Source organism: Microtus pennsylvanicus, chromosome X (genome assembly GCF_037038515.1).
Source record: "Microtus pennsylvanicus isolate mMicPen1 chromosome X, mMicPen1.hap1, whole genome shotgun sequence".
Lineage (NCBI taxonomy): Eukaryota > Metazoa > Chordata > Mammalia > Rodentia > Cricetidae > Microtus > Microtus pennsylvanicus.
Window position 1 is genome coordinate 54,964,516 of NC_134601.1, and position 20,622 is coordinate 54,985,137.

Below are 20,622 nucleotides of genomic sequence, written 5' to 3' on the forward strand. Positions count from 1 at the left end.
TGTCACAGGCCCAGGGAAGTCAGGAAGACTGCTAGAATAGTCTTAGAGCCAGGACCAGTGTCTACCTGTGCCAAAATAGTATTTCCTAGATGTGAAATGGGGAGACCTCAGGTTTAGGGCAGTGGGCCCGTCCCTAGTGTACCTGATACCTGCCACTACAGGAAGGGCTCTCAGATCTTCTCAGTGGGAGGCATCTTAGAGACCCAAAAGCAACATAACACAAATCTGCAGCAGAAGAGGTCCCTGGAGCACTCAAAGGAACAGAGAGAAAACAAACCAGGGTGTGCAGTTGCAGGAGACCAGGCATTGGGACCCCGCCATGCAGCAAGTTTGCATTAGTAGCCTAGGCCATACCTCTGCATGTCCCTAAGATGAACTTGGTTTATTTTGACCTGCGGGTTCACATAGGGAAAGAAGCTGTGTTCAACCTTATTTACTAATGTCATAGGTCTGTGAGGAAGGAAAGACCCCCAAATCTTGTGTACTGAGGGTTCTCTGAGGCAGGTGACAAAATGCAGCAGAAGACACTAAGGTCAAGTCTCTGAGCAGGCCACGCTGGGAGCATATTCTCCCTGAGCCGGAATACAAAAAGGAGACAGAATCCCCCCTCTGCCTGGGCGGATGGCTTCGCCTCTCTGTCAAGAAGCAGGACTCTGGGCAGTGTGCCTCCTATTGCCCTGAAGGCCCACCGAGGGGGAGCGAAAGCTCACAGGGTGTTCCCATTCCCTCTGCCACCAACCTGGGAGACAGCTCTGAGAAGTTTCCAACAGAGCCCAAGCTGGGACTTACTGAAGTGTGGGTGGTAACAACCGTGTCTAGAAACACACTGTCCTGCTTTGGGGACTTGCCCTTTCTGCCCTTATAAAGAACTTGTCCCACAGAGATAGAGCGAGTTGACAAATCCATGAATGGGGTGGGGCAGAGAACCACGTGGGGTCAGCAGTAAGCAGCCTGGCACCTAGAAGTCCTCCTCCCTTTGCAAGGCAGAGTGATTACTGCTTGCCCATGTCACCCCGATTTAAATTTCATTTCCGGAATTTAAACTACCATCTTTCAAATACTTATACCCACAGTTTGGTAACCTGGGAAAATAATGGAGCCAACGTACTGAGAATACACCTCTTTATTGCTGAAATCAATGCAGGGAAGGAAAGGGTGTCATGGCCATCAGGGATGGCCGACACATTAGGGGCAGGGTAGGCTGCAGGACATCTTCCTCCAGGACAGGGATGGCTCTCCGTGCTGCTCCAGCATCTTCAGGCATCGTTGTTCTCGGGAGCAGGGGGTGTGTTGCACAGCACCAGCAGTCTAGTATTCCTCCGGTGAAGGGCTCTCCTGTTCCTAAACCAATCCTGTAACCAGAAGAGAGCCTTGTTTCAGTACACTGACTGTATCACGGCTGAAGAGCACATGCTGTAACTTCGTATACTGGCTCAACTTGGCTACCACTTGAGGACATATTTGGAACCCATCCCAGGCCTGGTGTATGCTAGGGGTGTCTCTAGCGCTCAGCTATTCCCTTAGCAAAGCACCAAATCTTTGACTGCTTAGAAACTCCATGTTTATTATGTAGCCCCAAGAAGGGTTGAAGAGGTACCTCAAGTGTATACTGACTGTTCAGAATGCTGGAAGCAACAGGTTCATTCTCACTGAAACACTCAGAACACCCCCTGAGCAGCCCCTGGGAACGTGTAAGCCACACCCAGTCCTTCAACTGAGGAACAGACCCAGAATATTGCCTCTTCTCCCCATCAAATGGTACTTTTTGGTTGCAGGCCTGCCCTTTAAAGACCTACCTCTCTCTCCAGCCCACATCAATTGGTATTTTTAATGCATTCTTTCAGGAAGGATGCATAATCTAGCTCATGATTTCCTGCGGGTCCCTGCGGTATCAAAAATTATTAAGAAGATTTCTCTTGGGCTCCTGAGGATCCATAAAGGCCTGAGGCAGTAGTCTGTCAAAGTTTCCACCATGCTAGCATTGGTTAGTATCCAGAATGCAGATTTAATGAGACAAAGGGCACGTCTTCCGGCTCTGCTTCCTTCTTAGCCTCCCAGCACAGTGACTACAGGCCGTTTCCCTCGTGGGCATGTGGTCTGGAAAAGCCAGGGGTGCCTGGAATGCTGGTCAGAGTGCACACACATCACCAGCAAAGGGAGGCAAAGGTGCTAAGAGCAGTTTGAGGTCCCTGGGCCCTGTACTGGTTCAGAACTAAGCTAGGCATCTGCCATTACAGACTGGAGCGGGGTGAAGTCTGAGAAAAGTTTTTCTGAGACACGCAGCGTGACAGCTGAAGGTGGACAAGAACGTGCTTTCTTCACTTAGGTGAGGCATGCGGGCTGCAGTCTCCAGAGCACCTTGGAGAGCACGGTCTGTCCACCACATGGCAGACAAAGCACCTTGGTGTCTCCAGCTCGGCATGTCCTACTGAGAAAATGGAGGTCTGGTGACTTCCTGAACCTAGCCTGCCTGTGTACTTGGGATGCCATTTCAGGGTCCCACTCTGCCCCTACGCCTGTCTTCTAGGCAGAAGCATCACAAGATAGGAAGTCCTGCCAAAATTATTCTTTAGAATACTGACCTGCACATCGGCTTCTGACACACCCAGCCATCTTGCAAGATCCTTCCTGAAGTGAAAAGATTCCAACATTTAGGCTTTGTGTTAGAAACGAAGGATCGAGGGACATGTACCATGTGCTTTTGAATCATTTACGTCCACACCTGTGTGCGTGCACATGTGTACACACACCCACATCCACACTATTCCTCATAATTTCTTTGAGACTAGCTTTAGCAACAACTTTCCTTCAGGGACCAAAATTAAGGGTAATCCCCCAAACACAGGTACCTAGTTCAATGTGCTTAGAATAGAAAACTTAAGGCAGAGCCTCCACGATGAAAAGTCGTAGCAAAATTTTAATCTGAGGTGGGATCCGTCCCACACATCTTCCCAGCCACACCTCCGGCTTCTTTCTCATAGTTAAAGACCCATTTAGAACAAGCCTTGTTTAAATTTCCCACGCACGTGTCCCTTAAACGGGTATAAAGCACATTCATTCCCAGCGGGAATAGGGCCCATCCCCCTACTCCAGAAACTAGTTTCTCACAGAGGATGGGAGGATCGGGACAGGGTGTGTCTATTTCTTGAGGAAAGCAAGGATCCAGGGAGCTCCAAAGGAAAACCTGGGCTAGGACACACTGCCTAAAATCCAGCCGCCTAGCAGGACAAAGTGCTTACCTCATGTGCAAGCTGGGGTGGCGATTCTCTTGGAAAAGCTGCTCCAGATCCTGCAGCTGAGACAGGGTGAATCTGGTGCGGCGCTTGACAGGCAGCCTTTCCCCAGTCTGGGGACCATTGGTGCCCTCAGGCATCGCCGCCTCTGGCTGAGGCTGCTGTTGATCCACGCTGCCGCCATGGCCACCTTCCTCGTGGACCTCGTTGTCCACGGGGCCAGAACTACCAGCGGCAGCATGGCCTCCTCCCATTTCTTCTTCTTTGATTTTTCCCTCCTCTACCTCTTCTCTGGCTTCCTGAGCGAGACTGCACTGAGCAGGCTCTTCTTGAGCAAGCTTGCCTTCAGCAAGTTCGCCCGGAGCAAGTTTGCCCTCATCAAGCTCCCCCTGAGTGGGCTTGCTCTGCTCAAGCCCTTTCTTGCCTCCTTCCTCTCCAGCCTCCAAGGCCGTTGCATTCCCACCTGAAACAGAGAAAATCACAAAGATAAAAGTCTGAGCATTGTGGCTCAGGGACCATTGGAAGGTCTCAAGAGGGGCCACAGGCAGAGCTGAGTTCCCGAAGCCCATGGCCACCGGCTTTCCCACTAGATTTCTTTCTTGGTCCCCGCCAGAATCCCGTCGGAACCAGTTTACTGACCATGCTGTTGTTCCTGGTCCCCATCAGCTCCCAGCTCCCGCATCCCGCTGAAAGTGTCGGAGCAGTCTTTGCGAGTCTCCATTCCGGGAATCTTCCGATCAGACACACCACAGTCCTGCAGATTCAAAAGCTGCCTCTCACAGGTCTGGCGCCAGACGTCGAAATGAACTGCTCTGGCGCTTGACCCGGAAGGGCTGTCTTCTGGGGGCTCAACCAAATTACAATGTGTCCAATCACACAACCTGTCCAGCCCAGGCTGTGGGCTTGTCCTCTGAGGTGCCTAAGCAGAAGCAGTTTAGGGTTGCAAAGAGCAGAAGTACATAAAAGGAAAAGCAGCGAGTCTCTGGGGCGGGGATGCAGAACCTGTGGCTCCAAGTTGCCTCTGGACTTTAAATTCCAACACAGGATGCAAGTCACACAAAGACCTTCTCAAGCTCAGCATGTCCTTGAGTCCGGCTAGATCATTCTATGAAGTTATGCAAATGTCATTCAACCAAAACGACAAAGACGCATCCCTTAATGAAGTGGCACAAATTAGACTCCGTCATTTATGTGCCAAATAGTGGATTGCCCAAGTGTACACACTCACTGTGGTCGCTACCTCCGTCTCGTGTGATGGCAAACACGTGCGAAGGCCAGGGCAAGATCCTCCTGAGAGTCTGTGTTCTCAAAGGGCTGAGTCCCAGCAGTCTTCCAAGCATGTTCTGATGGAGACCTTTCTCTCTCTACCTAGCTGGGCTTGTCCCAAGGACCTATGGTGGCCCAAAGACATCTCTGGGCATCACAAATCAGCCTTAGTCAGTGGCTCCAAACTTGTCTCACTGCCATGAAGTTTACAGACGGGAGGAATAAGCAATTCTGATGCAGTCTCTTCAAAGAAGCATTGCAGGAGAGGGGGAGATTGGGGAAAAGTTAGAGAAACTCCCCAGATAGGTGACATTCCCCAAATTTACAAAGGCCACCGAGCTCTGTCATTTAGTGGATTTTGTTTTTAAAGCATCATGGCGGCAGCGATAGGTGACATTCCCCAAATTTACAAAGGCCACCGAGCTCTATCATTTAGTGGGTTTGTTTTTACAGCATCACAGTGGCAGTGTCTGGACAGTGCCTGAGGTTATTGTTAGGAGGCGGCTTAGTTCTCTGGGATAGCACAGGCTGAGAGCCTGGATGCCCAAGATCCATATGGTCCGGCCCACACCAAAGAGATGATAGTGCCTTCTTCATCTGGCTCAGCCCCCCTCCCACCACACGCCCTTTGCTCATCTGTGACTAAGGCTTTGCCAGGTGTTGATCCTTGTCTGGTAGCCACCAGCCACTGGGCGGCCTTGCGCCCCGACATTTCCTATGGCCCACTTGCTTTTAATTGTACTTATCTCTCTTTCTGCTCACAGCTCCCTAGAAGCAACTGCAATTATTCTGCCTGTTCTGCTTTTCTTCCTGTTCTCCTTGTCTCCAGCGTCTCTGTGAAAGGCTTTCCTCAAACACGGAAGCGGGAGGCTTTCTTCGAGGCTGTCTTTCCCTACTCCCTCAGTTAGCTGCTCTTGAAGCCAGGCTATTTTAAGGGACAATAGTGCCACATGCGCTTGCTTGCTTTTCTTTTGACCCAAATTTGAAGTTATATTTATTAAATACTGGCCAGGATGATAGACATTGGTCAGGCCCACACCTGAGCGTCCCAGAGCATGGCGCAAATTTCCATTAGTCACAGGGTTGCAATGGCAAAAATCACAAGACTCTGGGTTTCCACCTTTGTCCAATCAGGGGCAAGCATACTTCCCATTGTTCTTTCCTGCATATGAACCTACCACCCACATGCGATCAAGACTTCCTGTACAGTTAGGGCAACCAAACTTCCTCCCAGAAGTGAAAAGGCATGGCTCTTTATCTCACAGGAGCCCCCAGCATTCCAACATGTACTTTCTTGAAGGAATTGGTGCCTGCCTGGCCAGCAGACTCTCTGGCTGGGAGACCGTTCTTATCAGTGTGAGATAGTGTCGCTGTGGGACTGGGCTTCAGAGACTCTGTTTCTCAATCTTAGTGCTCCTGGTTTGGCTGTTTCAACCCCACCCTCCATTTTAGCCCTAACTTCCCTGCACCATATGCGAGCAAGTTGCAAATGTGAACCTGGGTGCTTTTTCCTCACTATGGTCAGAGACCTACCTCCTGCATGGATCCCAGCCTTGGATTCTGAGATGAATTCCCCAAGATGCTGCCCCCAGGGTTTGGGAGAAGCAGATAAGCAATCTGGGCGCCCCTGAGTCTGTTCATTCCATCTTCTTTCTGCAGAGTTCACAGGACCCCGAGGGGAATTCTTTTATTTCTGGTAGTTTCCTCCCAGGGCTCAGCAAAAGAGTGAGGCAGAGGGATTTCACTCTCTGATCGGGGAGTCAGCACCCTTAAAGATGGGTGCTTGCTGTGTAACCCACAGGAGCTGTGGAGTGCCCTGTGGGAGTATGCACCACAAGTGAACGGCAAGGCCCACTGTGCTCCAAACTGTCACCTATGTGAGTCTGGGAACCAGCACTCTTCTCAGCCTTTTACCCTTGATCCTTTAAGCCCTATTGTCCCCATATTGAACCGGGGGAAGGGACTAAATTCTGTTGACTCCTTAGGATGCCTGCTGCTTGCCTGCTGGTTTCTAGCTCCCCAATCCCACACATCCCTGCACTGACAGGAAACCTTTACCCATGCGCATGTTTTTTCGGTGGAATGTCGGAGCTTTGTGAGTGTAATTTACTACTCTGTGTGACTTTTCTTTAAAGTTATCTTCTATGACTGACGCCCCAAGAATGAAATGTGTTAATGAAATCTTATAGCTCCTTCTTGTTTGTTTACATTCTTGATTCTCTAGGGCAGTGGTTCTCAACCCTTCTAATGCTGTGCCTCTTTAATACAATCCTCATGTGGTGGTGACCCTCTCCCAGCCATTTTCCTTGCTACTTCGTAATTGTAATTTTGCTACTATTATGACTCATAATGTAATATCTGAGTTTTCCAATGGTTTTATTTAAGGTTGATAAATGCCAAAAGGCAAAAGGGGTGGCTACCCACAGGTTGAAAAGCACTGTTTTAGGTTAAGAAATGTGATTTTTGAGTTTCTACAGTATTTCCCCTGGTGACTCTGCTCCATCTACTTGCTAGATGGGGAACATACCTGCATAGAGTTTTTCCTGAGGGGTGGATTTGTCTGAATCTGCATGTCCACACACAGGTGCACTTCCAGACCTTCACTTGCAGAACTGTCTACAGTCAAAGCCCTGCAGCCCCCCCTGGCCCATCCCCTAGACAGAAGAGAATCTGCAGGATGCAGGAGTAGTTCCAGAAATCAGGAAAGCACAAGAGGAAGGTGCTCCAGAAGGTTTCACACAGCTAGTTACAGCCATGAAGGGAAAGACAAGTGAATTGTAAATATGTTTTTATTGACAAGTAGGAGGTTAAAGACAAAAAAGCAAAACTTGAATCCCTGCCTAGGCAAAACCCAAGACAATGTTGTTTCCCTTCGGAGCATTAAGATAATTCAAATTAGCAATTTCAGAATTGTCGTGATCCAGCTGCCCTCACTCCCCCTGACTGAAAGTGGAACTTCCTTGTGGTCTGTAATTGACAAGGATGTTTGTGTTCTTTCTGGCCGGTGGGTCTCCACAGAAAGAGTAGAGGTATAAAAGGTTGCTGGGCAAAAATAAAGGTTGCTGTTCTTCCACCTGAAAAAAAGCCTCCATGTCTCAATGCCAGCACCCCGCCCCTAACCCCCCCCACAAGTCTTGGCTATCCAGGATGCGCTGGCTGCAACAAAAGACCACTAAAGGGGGTTCCTTATGCTAAGATTTTGGTGTGTAGGGAGTTGACCACATAAACTCCCCTGAGGCTCTGTGAGAGAGGCCCATTCGTCCCAGATGCAAGCTTAGACTGGCATATCAAGCTCTAAGATAGTTCCCTGGTAGGATGGGACGAGGTTTCAACTTCTTCCATGACATCCATCGAGAGTGAAGAATACTTACTAGTAGAACTTGGTAATAATGACTTCAGGTGTGTATTGATTTGGGAGTGATACTCACTGAAGAATTATGTCTAAACAGTAATGTGGGCAAGGCTTTGATATCCGTTATTAGGGGATTTACCCCATAGGTAAAGGCCTGACCTGGCGACAGATGATTTTACAAACCAAAAATGTCATGGTCTCACAAGTGCAGTCAGGATGATCTTTCCAAAATGCCAACCTGACTCTCCTGCTTCCCTGCTCAGACACTGCCCATGGCTGCCCACTGCCCTTCTGACTTTGCCAGAGCCCAACACTGCCCTTCCCTGACTTCCTTTTCCATTTGAAGTTGTCACCACACAGTGTTCCTTGGTTTGCCCTTTTTATTCCTGGCATGTCCTACTTTTTAACTCAACTTTGTCCTGTGCACACTTCCCGTCTTTCCCGCCTATGGGACTCTATACTGCCACTGGTACCTCCTATTACCGAGCTGGGATCCCTAGGGGCTTCTGGGAATTGGCCTGTGTAGTGTTGGATGTGTTCCTGTGCGCCAAGGTCTTCTGCTGGGAGCAAGAAAGCATTTAGGCAGATAGCCTGCCCCTAGATAAGAGGGACACAGCCCACCAATGTACCTGGGCCTCTCCACAGGGCTGAGAGGGTGGGCATTTTGCTTGCTACCAGAAAACAGCAGTGTGCCAATATTTTGCTAACTGAGTGAATGCCTGAGAGGCTGAAGGAAGGGTTGCTGGTAGGATAAAGGCATAGGTACCCACAGAAACCCTCGCATCCCCTTCTCAGAAAGCTTTAAGGAGCTCCGTGCACTAAGGGATCTGGTTTCTCATCCCGCAGCTTGCACTACTGGTGGGACCCTCTGGTGTCCTGAGCCCTGCGCTGCTTGACTCCCTTCCTAGCCCCATTTGACTGTCCTGAAACAGCAGTGGCTTCCACAAGTCCCTGCCATGACGGCCACCCCCCAACAACAGTCAACTGGATCATGATGTTTCGCCACCTCGTTTTCCTAAGATGGCCTAGTCTTACCTCGATTTGTTTTCCCCTCCCTCCAGGGATAAAGTGGATAGTCAGTGAAAGGGAAGAGCAAGACGGACTCTTATTTACCAACCAGAGCACTTTAAACAGAAGAGTGGACACTTGGATAGGGAGCTAGTACGAATAAGCTAAGATCTGAGCAGGCTTTTGGGTACCTAGCCAAGGGTCACAGCAGCAAACTCTCACGTGTGTCTCACTATGCCAACTGGGCACAGTCTCTGTCAGAGCAAGTGTGCAGAGAGCAGGTCACTGAGTATCTAAAATGGTAGACCTCCCATCTCTGGTGTGTCTCAAAGGCTGAAGAAATTGCCCTGCTTATGGCTGAAGCACCCAGTCTCCACAGATGTGGCAGAAACAGTAGCTCTCCAAGCAAAAGCAGCATCTCTCAGAGCAGGTCCAGACCAGAGCCAGGAGCCAGCTGGGACTCAGACTCCTGTCAAGAATCAGCGTGGGACTTTGTTGTTGTTGTTTTGGTGGTTTTGGCTTTTGTTTTGTTTTATTTCGAGACAGAGTTTCTTTGTAGCTTTGGAGCCTGTCCTGGAACTAGTTCTTGTAGACCAGGGTGGCCTCAAACTCACAGGGATCTGCCCCCCTCTTCCTCTCAAGTGCTGGGATTAAAGGCGTGCACCACCACCTGGCTGTTTGGGGGGTTTGTTGTTGGTTTTGTTTTTGTGTGTATGAGAGAGAGAGAGAGAGACGGATAGAGACCCAGTTTCTCCACACAGCCCTAGATGTTCGGGGAGTTAGATGTTCGGGGAACTCACTGTGCCGACCAGGCTGGCCTCAGACTCACAGGAATCCACCTGCCTCTGCCTCTGCCTCCCAAGTGCTGGGATTAAAGGTGGGTACCACTGCTGCCCAGCATGGACTCAGACTGGTTGGAAGGGGAGCATCAAAGGGATGAGTGTGGGTTGTCCCTTCTCAGTTTTCTTCCCTAGCCAGGTGAGGGTTATTGTTTGTTTTTATTTTTGTTTCTGATTGCCACAGTCTTCCCCTGGGACCTTGCAACTATCTCTGTGAGCTTTTAAACACTGCCTCCTACTGTTTCAAGGCTGCTACCTGGAAGGTAGGACTGTTTCACATCCTACTGTCTCTAGTGTCCACTGCTGCTGAAGAGCTCCGATCTCTGTTGGGGGTCCTCCTGCTACAGAAAGATAACCCTTGAGGATCTTGTTTACTCCTACCAAGCCCCTCCAGCCAAGCCACCTGCCTGGGCCTGCTCTCTCTCTCCAGCCTTTCAGAGTTCTCAGCCTGTGTGAGTCAGGATTTGGAGCAGGACTTGAAGCCCAAAGTCAGTGGGGCTCCCTATTCTTTGTTGAAGGCCACTGCTGCCTCTTCACCACAAGGACAGGCAAATTCTGTTCTCGTTCTGCTCAGGTACCTGTCTCTCATCTTCAGGGCCTTCACCAGTTGTGTGTCTTTTCCTGAAGAGGTATGAACAAACCACAGATTCACCTGTGGTAAACCAAATTTCGTGATTCCAGCCAGTGAACCAGTCAGTGGGTCGGGGTTTTTAATCGGGGGATATGTGAGAAGTTAGCAGAGCACAGATCACTCAAAGGTAGCTGTATCGTTAAAAGTCCCGCCCCAGCCTGAGTGGCAGCTCACGATAGCTGTGCCCCTGGAGCTCTATGGACAGTTTGCAGAAGACTGACCTGGAGGATTTCCTCTCCTCGGAATTGAACTTACTTTACTACCCTTGGAAGGACTCTCGTGAATGTTGCAACTCTCCGGAATTTAGTACGTTTCCTAAGTCATATGAGCCTCTGCGGCCTCTCTCTTCAGGAAAGAATGTTTCAATTCAGAGGCAATAAATAGCTGTATAACTGTGGGTATGTAAATGGGCCAGACCCCCCGTGGCTCCCTTGACAAAAAAAATAGAAACAACTGGAGTACAGCAGGTACCAAGGCACATCCCACCATGCCAGCCCCGAAAAATCTAATTCCCACCATGCAGACGGCATAGTTGAGCACCTCCAGACCCACAGTGGAGACTTGGGAGGGGTTTTTCTGCCTCCACCCACAAACTAGGCCTAGACACACATTTCTCAGTGGCAGTGGAATCTGCCGTGTGTTGATTTCCTACCGTTGGGTCCACCACAGCAGAGAGGATAGAGATTGCCAAGCGCACTAGCCAATAGGCATCCACATACTCTGTCTTTACCCACTGTAAGGCGTTTGGCTGAACATGGGCAAGCTCCCAGGGCACGCTTCTGCCCTTTCTTCTCAATGAAGCCTCCTTGGATATGGGCTGCTTGCATTTCATCATCCCGCCAGCCTGGGGAACCCAAAGAACCAAGCAGACCCCATTACTTTTCTCAACCTTCCACAGGAAGTCCCTTTAGGCAGGGACTTCCCAAGACAGTGCCATTTCCCTGGGGCCACATAGGTTTGGAGTTTTAAGTCTGACCTGAAGAAGAGAGTGGCATCCCAGGCATAAGGACAGCACAAAATAATCTGAACTTAACATAATATCATTAAGGTGACTTACCTCCCTGAGCCACTGGACAGGCGTCTCAAAACACCACAGAAGTGGTATTAGAATCTCTTTCCCAATCACTACTGGTAGGAAGTGTAAGGTCTTTACATTTAGGTTATTTGTGTTGCAGGTTAGTGGAGAGTGAAAACAGACCCCAATATGCAGCAGCACCACGTGGGAGTTTATAGATGGGGAGAAAGAGAAACTAGTGCCAGTAGACTGGGAAAGAAAAGGGAGGCAGAAGAGGTGAGGGGCCGTGGAGCTTGCTTTTAAAAAGGCCTTGATGCATGTGTCCAGAGCCTTGCAGCAGACATGCAGCGCATGGCGTAGTGAACCACCATAGGCTGGCTAGGCCTTTGTCTGAATACTGACAAGCACTAGTGCAGGAATGGGACCCTGGGGCTGGCTAAACATTTGCGTGAATACTGACAGATACCAGGTGATAGCAGGTGGGCCAACCTTATGCCTGAATGCTAACAACGTGTGCTTGTTCTACTGTTCATTTTCTAGTAAGAAAACAAGGATGTTGGAAAATGGACCCATTTGATGCTAAGCAGGAGCTGTGGGATTCTCCCAAACTGCCTAGGCAACCTTGAACAAATGGACTGTCGGTAAGCCAGGCGGAGTTTCTTCATGCCAGTGCCAGCATTCTTGAACGCTCAAAGGGCACTGTGATAAAATTATGAAAGGGTTGCAGGGCGGTAGTGGCGCACGCCTTTAATCCCAGCACTCTGTAGGCAGAGGTAGGTGGATGTCTGGGAGTTCGAAGCCAGCCTGGTCTACAAGAGCTAGTTCCAGGACAGGCTCCAAAGCTACAGAGAAACCCTGTCTCGAAAAAAACAAAAAAAAAATATGAAAGGGTCATAGCTGATTGTCCTGGCTCCTCAAAGTGCAGCCTCCACCAGGAATGTTTAAAACACTTTGCGCTAGACTTTGCTGTGCTATTAACCTCAGCAAACTCTAGAAGACTTCGAAACTTTTCCCACCCAGGGGAGAGGGTGGGGAACGTTGCCTGGAGGCCTAGCAGAGAGGTGATTGCTGCTAAAGGGAAAAGCCCAGGATTGGTCCAAGCATAGTCCTCCGTGGTTAGGAGAGGTGCTAAGAGACAACACTGCAATTGGGCCAAATATTTCTTTTCAGATGACGTAAGCAGGCTGCTCGGGCTGTGCGTGAGTCTACAGGCAGACAGTCTCTTGCTCTCTCTCCTGTGACGTTGCAGCATTAAATCCAGCGACGGTTGCTTTTCCGTGCCTACTCACTATTTCTGCCTGGTGAGAGCAGAAGCACCCATTCGGCTAAACAGCCAGTAATTTAGGAAAGCAGTTGTCCAGGATTCGTGCCGTGGCCAGCTGGTCCCACAGCCCGGCTGAACAGAGGCAAAATCCCTGTTGATCTCCTTCACAATTTGCTAGTCCAGTCACATGGCAGGGCTGATGGAGAAAGATCAACTCTACTCTAAATACCAATGCCTGTATGGGAAATTATGCTAATTACTGTTATTTCCAGCTAAGAGGTGCGTAAATTGAGGCAAGGGAGGTACTGCAGTTGGACAGGACAGCCATATTCATGAGTGCAGCTGCCCTTTGGGAGACCCCATGAGACCCTTTTGTGATTCCCTGTATAGACTTTACTTGGCCCAGACACTTAGATTTTTTGGGAGATTTCCTTCCCATCTCCCGGCCTCACAAGATGACCCTGTTTCCTCCTAGCTACCCTGGTCCCAGAGTTGGGAAACTTAATAAAAACTAAGGAGTTGGGTGACCTGCCATGAGGGTGTGCCTGGTGAACAGGCAGTGACCACCGTGCTCATAGGGCAGGGGAGCTTGGTTGTGGAGATTCAGGTAACGTTGCCAGCAGCATTCCGGACCAGCACCAGGCAGATAACCCAGGGACCAGGGATCACCATGGTGCTGGCAGGGCACAAATGGTCGCGGAGCCTGAGGTTCTAGAGACTGGGGAACAGCACATAGTCCCCATCCTGACAAAACTTCCACCATGGCGAAACTGGCTGGCCCTGCATTTGCGGGGGATCACAAAGCTGAAAGTCAGCCTCTGTGCTCACCGTCTGACACAGTGGCCTGCTGTTTCCAGACCTGGTTTCCTTAGCAACCGTCCTTGGAGCCAGCTTGTCACAAGGAAGCAGCTCAGCGATATTGGAGTGCTAACGATTACCACAGTGAAGCCCGAGAAAAAGCCCTCCGAACGGGGTTCAGACTCCACAGTCCAAAAAGCAGATATATGGCTGCCTCAGCCTGACTCAGGTGTGGCCCTTGTCCTTTCTGACAGCCATGGATTGCCTTAGGTACCAGGAGCAAAGTGGATTCACATTGCTATGTTGCTAAGGATGGAGTCTGGTCTTCTGGGGGCTGATCCAGTGGGCATTGCTAAGGGACAGGCACTCTAAGCTGACAGTCCCTGCAGCCATCCATGGTGGGAGCAGTAGCAGTGAGTAGGCCTCCACCAGGCGCTCAGAGTAGGGGATCCTCGTACACTGTACTGGGCTCACTGGCAGACGCGTACAGACTACATAGCAAGTTGCTGCAAGAGAAAGGCAGGCCTCCCTCCAGCTACAGTTCTTTTACATGGGGTTGTCTCCTGCGTACTGAAGGGATGACAGGTTGCCAACCTCTATGGAATGGGTGCAAGGCCACCTGCCCACATAGATGACATCTCTAATGTCCCATATGCAGAATGGGGCTAAACCTCTGATTTCAGGGTCTGAAGAACAGCAGGATACACTGTCCACTGATCTGACCAGTGCTAGGCCCTGTTCAGGCCCAGAAATAATAATGCCTAAATCTCCAAGTGTTGCCAGTGGGCAAAGTGAAAGAGAGAGAGGGAAACTTTCCTAATATTACCCAACAACCTGGGAGAAAACACAGAAACAAACTCTCTGTAAATACACAGGAGAGGTACAATGGACAAAGCCAGCAAGATTAGCCTGAGCCCTGGTACTTCAGTATCCCCACCTATCACACTGCAGGTTCCAGTGGCAGAGGACAGTCTACCCAGGTTTCATGGCCTTCTCCCTCTGTGCCAACAGCATCTAGTTCTAGCCAGGTCAGGACCACTGCATTTAGATATAGTTGTTTTGATACACTGGGGTTTACTGCTTTTAGGATTGTACAGAGAACATGCGTGGATAAGCTATTTTAATGTGGAAAATATAGGGATTAAGGAAGAAATTCAAGACTCAGCAATGGTAACACACGCCTTTAATCCCAGCATTCGGGAGGCAGAGGCAGGCAGATCTGGAAGTTCGAGGTCAACCTGGTCTATGGAACGAATTCCAGGACATCTAAAGCTGCACAGAGAAACCCTGTGTTGAAAAGCAAAAACAAAACACCAAAACAAGAAAGAGATACAAAAGAAATTTGAGACGTGAAAGAAAAAATTTGATCCTTTAAGTTATAATCAGTCTTTTACACAGCCATACCGCAGTATGGTTTTGATGTATTAGGAAGTCTCTTGATTCGGGTACAGGACAACCTTTCAATTATTCATTAACAGATCAGACTGAGTCTCGGCGCATGCCGAGAGAACCATGACATGACATGATAATCACACGCAGGGACAGTGTGCAGGAAACAAATTCATCAGCTGATCAACAAAGCCAGCACTGCGCATCACTATCATCAGCTGTGCCTGGGAGACCCCCGTCTCCATCCTTCTTCCCCAGATGGCTTGCAGCAAGGGTCCCTCAAGTTTGCAAAGCAGAACTCAACCATAAAGGCAGTTCTCTGGTCTCTTTCCCCCAAGCTGCTTCTTCAGATCCTGTTACTAATTCACAGGGGAAAATAAAACTGATTTTGCATTAGAGAGCCCTCGGGAGTGAAGAATGGTGCATCTCGAACTGTCAAGTTTCTGTTTTTTTCTTGTGCTTTCTGGAGTAACACTTTGCAATGCAAACGCACAACTTAATCCAGGCAAGAAGGACTAGAAATGATGAAACACACAGCCAGTGTCTCTTAAGAGGAGCTTTTAGAGGATCCCTTCTGCTAAGAATAAGGAAAGACACTGGCCCCTGTTGTCAGCAGCTCCATTGCCCACCCATGATATCGTGTGCATACGGCACAAACAAGCGCACCAGGAAATGGTTAAAAAGAATGTATTTAGTGGGACCTGGTAAGATAGCTCAGTGAGGGAGACAACTGAGACAGGAAAATGGTTACCACATGTACATGAAGACCTGAGTTCGGATCCCCAGCACATACTGAAATGCCAGGCCTGGTGGTACCTTATTCTAATCCCAGAGCTGGAGATAGGTGGATCCCTGGAGCTCACTGACCAACCAGTCTAGCCAATCAGTGAGCTCTGAATTCAGTGAGGAACACTATCTCAAAAAGGAACGTGGACTAAGGATGGTGGCACATGTTTTTAATCCCAGAGCCAGAGCTCTACAAGTTCAAGGCCAGCCTGGCCTACTAAGTGAGTACCAGGTTAGCCAAGGCTACGTAGTGAGATCCTGTCTCAAGAAAAAAAAACTCAAAAAGGTAGAAAGCCATTAAGGAAGACGCAAAACCTTGCCCTCTGACCTCTACATGTACCTACACACAAAACATGCATATCCACACACATACAAACACAGACCAGCTGTCATACTCCATTACCTCCTTCTCTAGCATGTTTTCATTGCCTCTCTTCAGACTGAACTCTAGTATCCCCTGTAAACTTACAAATAAAACATTAAACGTGAGAAGCAAGCACAAAGGCCTCTGACCTTGCAGCACTTCCATCCAGATCAACAGTCAGCCTCGCGCTGAGGCTAGACGCTTCCTGTGTGGTCACAGTTCCACACTGCCCTCTGCTGTAAGGGGAGCATATTCAAGTTTCCTTTCTGTTTGCCATGATAAAATACTCAGACCAAAAGCAACTCATAGGTTATCCAGTCCATCAGTGAGAGCAGTCAGGGCTGGAAGTCAAGCAGAGCCTTGAAGCAGAAGCAATGGAGGGAGGTTGCCTGCTGGCTCATTTGCAGGCTTTCTTACACGGCTCAACAACATGGGCCCAGAGGTGGTAACAACCCCCAGAGGGATGGGCCTTCCTCTGCCAATTCACAATCAAGGCCATCCCACTACAAACGGGGCCACAGGTCAATCTGATCCAAACAATCCCTCCGGTGAGCCTTCCCTCTCAGACTGGCACACATTGTCTGACAAAGCTAACTGGTAGAAGAACAGAGACCATGTAATTAATTCTTGGAGCTCCTCACAGTGTGGTACCCTGAAGGAAGAGCTGAAGGAAGAGATATGGTGGTAACTTTCCCATCCCAGGCAGCCCTGAGGAAATGCACTACCTGGCAATCACAGTGGGCTGTAGATTTTCCTGTTGTTTGCTTGCTATGATATTCAGCCTACTAAACCAAGAGGAACTCTTCCCTCCCTGATGGAATGTTCGATTTAGGAACAGAAAGGTGACGGGGGCAGTGTGACGTAGTCCTTGGGAGCTACTGTAGTAGCTATCTCAAAAACACCGATGGACATGTAGCTTCTGGCCAATGATTCCTGGTGCTCAGGATCCGGCAGCTGCACTAAAGCAGGAACCTGGCCTCATACACTAGAGGCCTAAGCCGATCACGTGACGTGAACGGACGCTTGTGCTAAGCAGCTCAGCGTAGGGGCCTGGGTGATCACAGACTACCAGAACTGTTCAGCTCCCAGGCAGTAGCATACAAGATCCTCTATGAGTTCCACAAGTTCAGGGTTTCTGGACCCAGCCTCGTGCCGTGGGGCTAGCAAGGCGCTCAGGAGAGAACTGAAGCTGGATTTCCTCAGCTCTGGGCGTCTTCTGCTAGGAGCTACTCCAGGAAGAGCCCAGGACATGTGCCTTGATCAGCAATGCAGTCATCTTCCAGGGCTCATATACGGATATGGAAGATGGCGATGACATGGGTTTTGGATTTTGGGGGTCAATCAAGCATTCTTTTGACATGGAGTAGGCAGTGTGTTGTGAAGAAATGTACGAGATTGTAAGAAAAAAGAATGATTGTCCATGGCAGTGGAGAAGTCTGGAGGAAGAAAATCCTGGCATATAACTGAATCGATGTTTGGCAGACTGAATCTGAAGCAAAGTATAGCAGCTATTTATTTCTAACCTGGGTATCAGTTACTCTGAGACTTGGAATGGTGTGCTAGAGATCTTGCCGCTTGAAAACCTGATTTCTTTTGGCTTTAGAAACAGCTACTCGTGGTGGCGCATGCCTTTAATCCCAGCACTCGGGAGGCAGAGGCAGGCGGATCTCTGTGAGCTCGAGACCAGCCTGGTCTACAGAGCTAGTTCCAGGCTCCAAAGCCACAGAGAAACCCTGTCTCGAAAAATCCAAAAAAAAAAAAAAGAACTACTCAGGTACATATAGCAAATTCCAAGACATCCAGTGCTATACACAGTAAGGGATATTGTATTTCAAGCCACTTAACCAGCGTATCTCCGCTGCGCCATCCATCAAATCTTAAGAGTAAGAAATTGCAATTTATGTGGCACTATAAAGACAAAAATAATTCATACGTACTTCAAACCCCTAGAAAAGCACAAAGAACAAAGGTATTATACAAGTATGTGTTTCGTACAGATCACAAATGGAATGCTGATGTTCCTTACTCTCCCAGACCAGCGCTCTGCTGTAAAGACAGTGAAGGAAGTCAGATGAGGGCAGTTGCACGGAATCGACTTTTAGATCAGGATCATGGTAGATAAGTAAATTAAAGCATCTCTGCATGTTTAACATGGGTATGTGCAATGAGGCATTCTGTATGACACTTTCACCTTCTGCTATGACAAACATGACGAGAGGGTCTATATTTCAGAGATGCTGAGATACTTCATGACAAAACACTGTGATTTTTGGACCCATCTAAAAATATTCCAGGGTAAATCTAAGGGTTGGCGATTTTGGTAGGGTGCCAGTAGAATCCTATTGGCTAGACATCGTAATTGCTGAAAGTAGACAGTGGAGTACAGAGTGTGAAATTCTACCCTGCTTGTGTATAGGCATGGTATTATCTATAATGGAACAACCATGATTCCAACCATGCGCCATCCGAGGTAAGCAGGCAAGGGGTACATGAAGGGAACAGGAGGGGTTGGTGTGGGAAAGGCAATGTCCCCCCCGCAAGTTCAGTGTTGCAAGAGCAAGTTTGAATGATCTGCCAGGTTCCCAAGATTGGTTGGCTTAAAATCCCTTTTCTGACACACTTTGTGGTCTGTTTCAAACAAGTAGCTTGAGGATGTCTTGAGAAAATAGCCTCAGAAGATCAAATAGCAGGCTAAGGAGATCTGAGAACCCTAAAGAAGCAGAGACTGCTTCATGAGAGCAATGCATTCTGGGATCAAAATGCATCTTTTTCAAACTGAGTAGTTTCTTGGATCTCCTGCTTTTTCTCTTTCTCTTCTGTTAAAATTTTGTTGGAAATTTTACCTTTAATATTTTAATTTTTTTCTTAAACACGTAGAAAGTTTCTGTGTCCTTTGTTTTTCTCTGCACTTATGCATTCTGTTGTTATGGGAACATGACCCAGGCCAGCAAGTGATTTGCCCAACCACTCGGAGACTACAGCAGAAATCCCTTAGCTATCAGAACAAGACCCTTGCTAGTGCTTCAAGAAGACAAACCCACATGAAAACGTTTATTGTTTATAAAAGTGGAGTTCAAATGGTGTGCGCTTACATATATACAGCTGGGGATAGGACCCCACCTCTAGATACATTTTCTGAGCAATTAAACGCGTTTCTTTTTCCTGTGGTGTTCCCCCCTTTTATTAACTGTAGATTTTTTTCTCGCGTAATATATTCTGATTACGATTTTCCTCCCTCTATTCTACCCAGTTTCTCCCCACCTCCCCTACCATCTGGATCCACCCATTTCTACCTCTCCTTAGAAAACACACGGGCTTTGGCACAGGAAAAGGCCCTTTGAACAGCAAACACTGTTAACTTAATGCACAGGCACTAAGATCAACAATTAATAAATGGAACCTCATGAAACTGAAAAATTTCTGTAGGGACACTATCATCCAGATGAAGCAGCAGCCTACAGAATGGGGAAAGATTTTTACCAACTCCACATCTGATAGAGGAATAATATCCAAAATATGTAATGAACTAAGAAACAAACAAACCAGATGGAGCTGGATAGATGGCTCAATGGTTATAGGCATTATCTGTTCTTCCAAAAGACCCAGGTTCAATTCTCAGCACCCCCATGGCAGCCCACAACTGTCTGTAACTCCAGTCCCAAGCAATTTGCACTGCGTGCACATGGTGCACAGATATACATGCAGGCAAAGCACCCAGACACAGAAAAATTAAAAAGTAAATCTAGCCGGGCCGTGGTGGCACACGCCTTTAATCCCAGCACTCGGGAGGCAGAAGCAGGCAGGCCTCTGTGAGTTCGAGACCACTCTGGTCTACAAGAGCTAGTTCCAGGGCAAACTCCAAAGCTACAAAGAAACATTGTCTCGAAAATTTTTTTTAAAAGTAAATCTAAAAGAATGCAAAAAGTAAACTAGATATCAGAAAAACAAATAACCCGATTTAAAAATGGGGTCCAGATCTAAATGGAGTTCTCCAGAGAGGAAACTCAAATGGCTAAGAAACACTTAAAATGAATGTTTGATACCCTTTGTTGTTAGGGAAACACAAATCAAAACTACTTTGAGATTCCATCCTATACCTGTCAGAGTAGCTAAGATCAGTAAAGCACTTGACAGCTCATGCTGGAGAGGATGTGGAATAAGGAGAACAGTTATTCTTTGCTGGTGGGTGTGCAAACTTGTATAGCCACGAGGAAATCAGTGTGGTGGCCCCTTGGGAAGGTGGGAATTGATCTACCTCAAGAGCCAGCTTTATTATTCTTGACATATAGTCAAAGGATGCTTTGTCCTACCACAGGCATGTTTGCCCAGTCATGTTCACTGCTGCTGTATTGATAATAGCCAAAAACTGGAAGCACCCTAAATGTCCCTCAACAGAAGAATGGGTGAAAATGCAATATATTTACACAATAAAATATTACTTGCCTGTTTAAAAATGGTATCATGAAATTTGTGGAGTAAATGGATGGAACTAGAAAAAAATATGTACATGTATGAAGATGATCTACGATGAAATTGCCCAATTGGGGGAGACAGAACCCCAACTGGGCATTTCTTGTCACCAAACAAAGCTTCCAGCGCCAGGAATGGGTTACATATAATTGAGTAAACAACTCAGGTTGTTGCCAAGACTATATGTCCCTCTCCACAAACTGACAG

General features: G+C 48.2%; 1 protein-coding gene across 1 annotated transcript in view; it reads right to left on the reverse strand.

Annotated features, from left to right (window-relative positions):
- Positions 1–1,173: 1,173 nt before the first annotated feature.
- LOC142841156 (uncharacterized) overlaps positions 1,174–20,622 on the reverse strand; it is a 25,272-nt gene continuing 5,823 nt past the window's right edge. Inside the window, exons 2-5 of the mRNA XM_075957902.1 lie at positions 3,873–3,987; positions 3,240–3,696; positions 2,583–2,628; positions 1,174–1,352 (exon numbers count right to left, since the gene is read on the reverse strand). Of these exons, the coding sequence (XP_075814017.1) occupies positions 1,257–1,352; positions 2,583–2,628; positions 3,240–3,696; positions 3,873–3,954 (681 nt within the window). The 5' untranslated portion in view covers positions 3,955–3,987 and the 3' untranslated portion in view covers positions 1,174–1,256. The remainder of the gene's footprint in view (positions 1,353–2,582; positions 2,629–3,239; positions 3,697–3,872; positions 3,988–20,622) is intronic.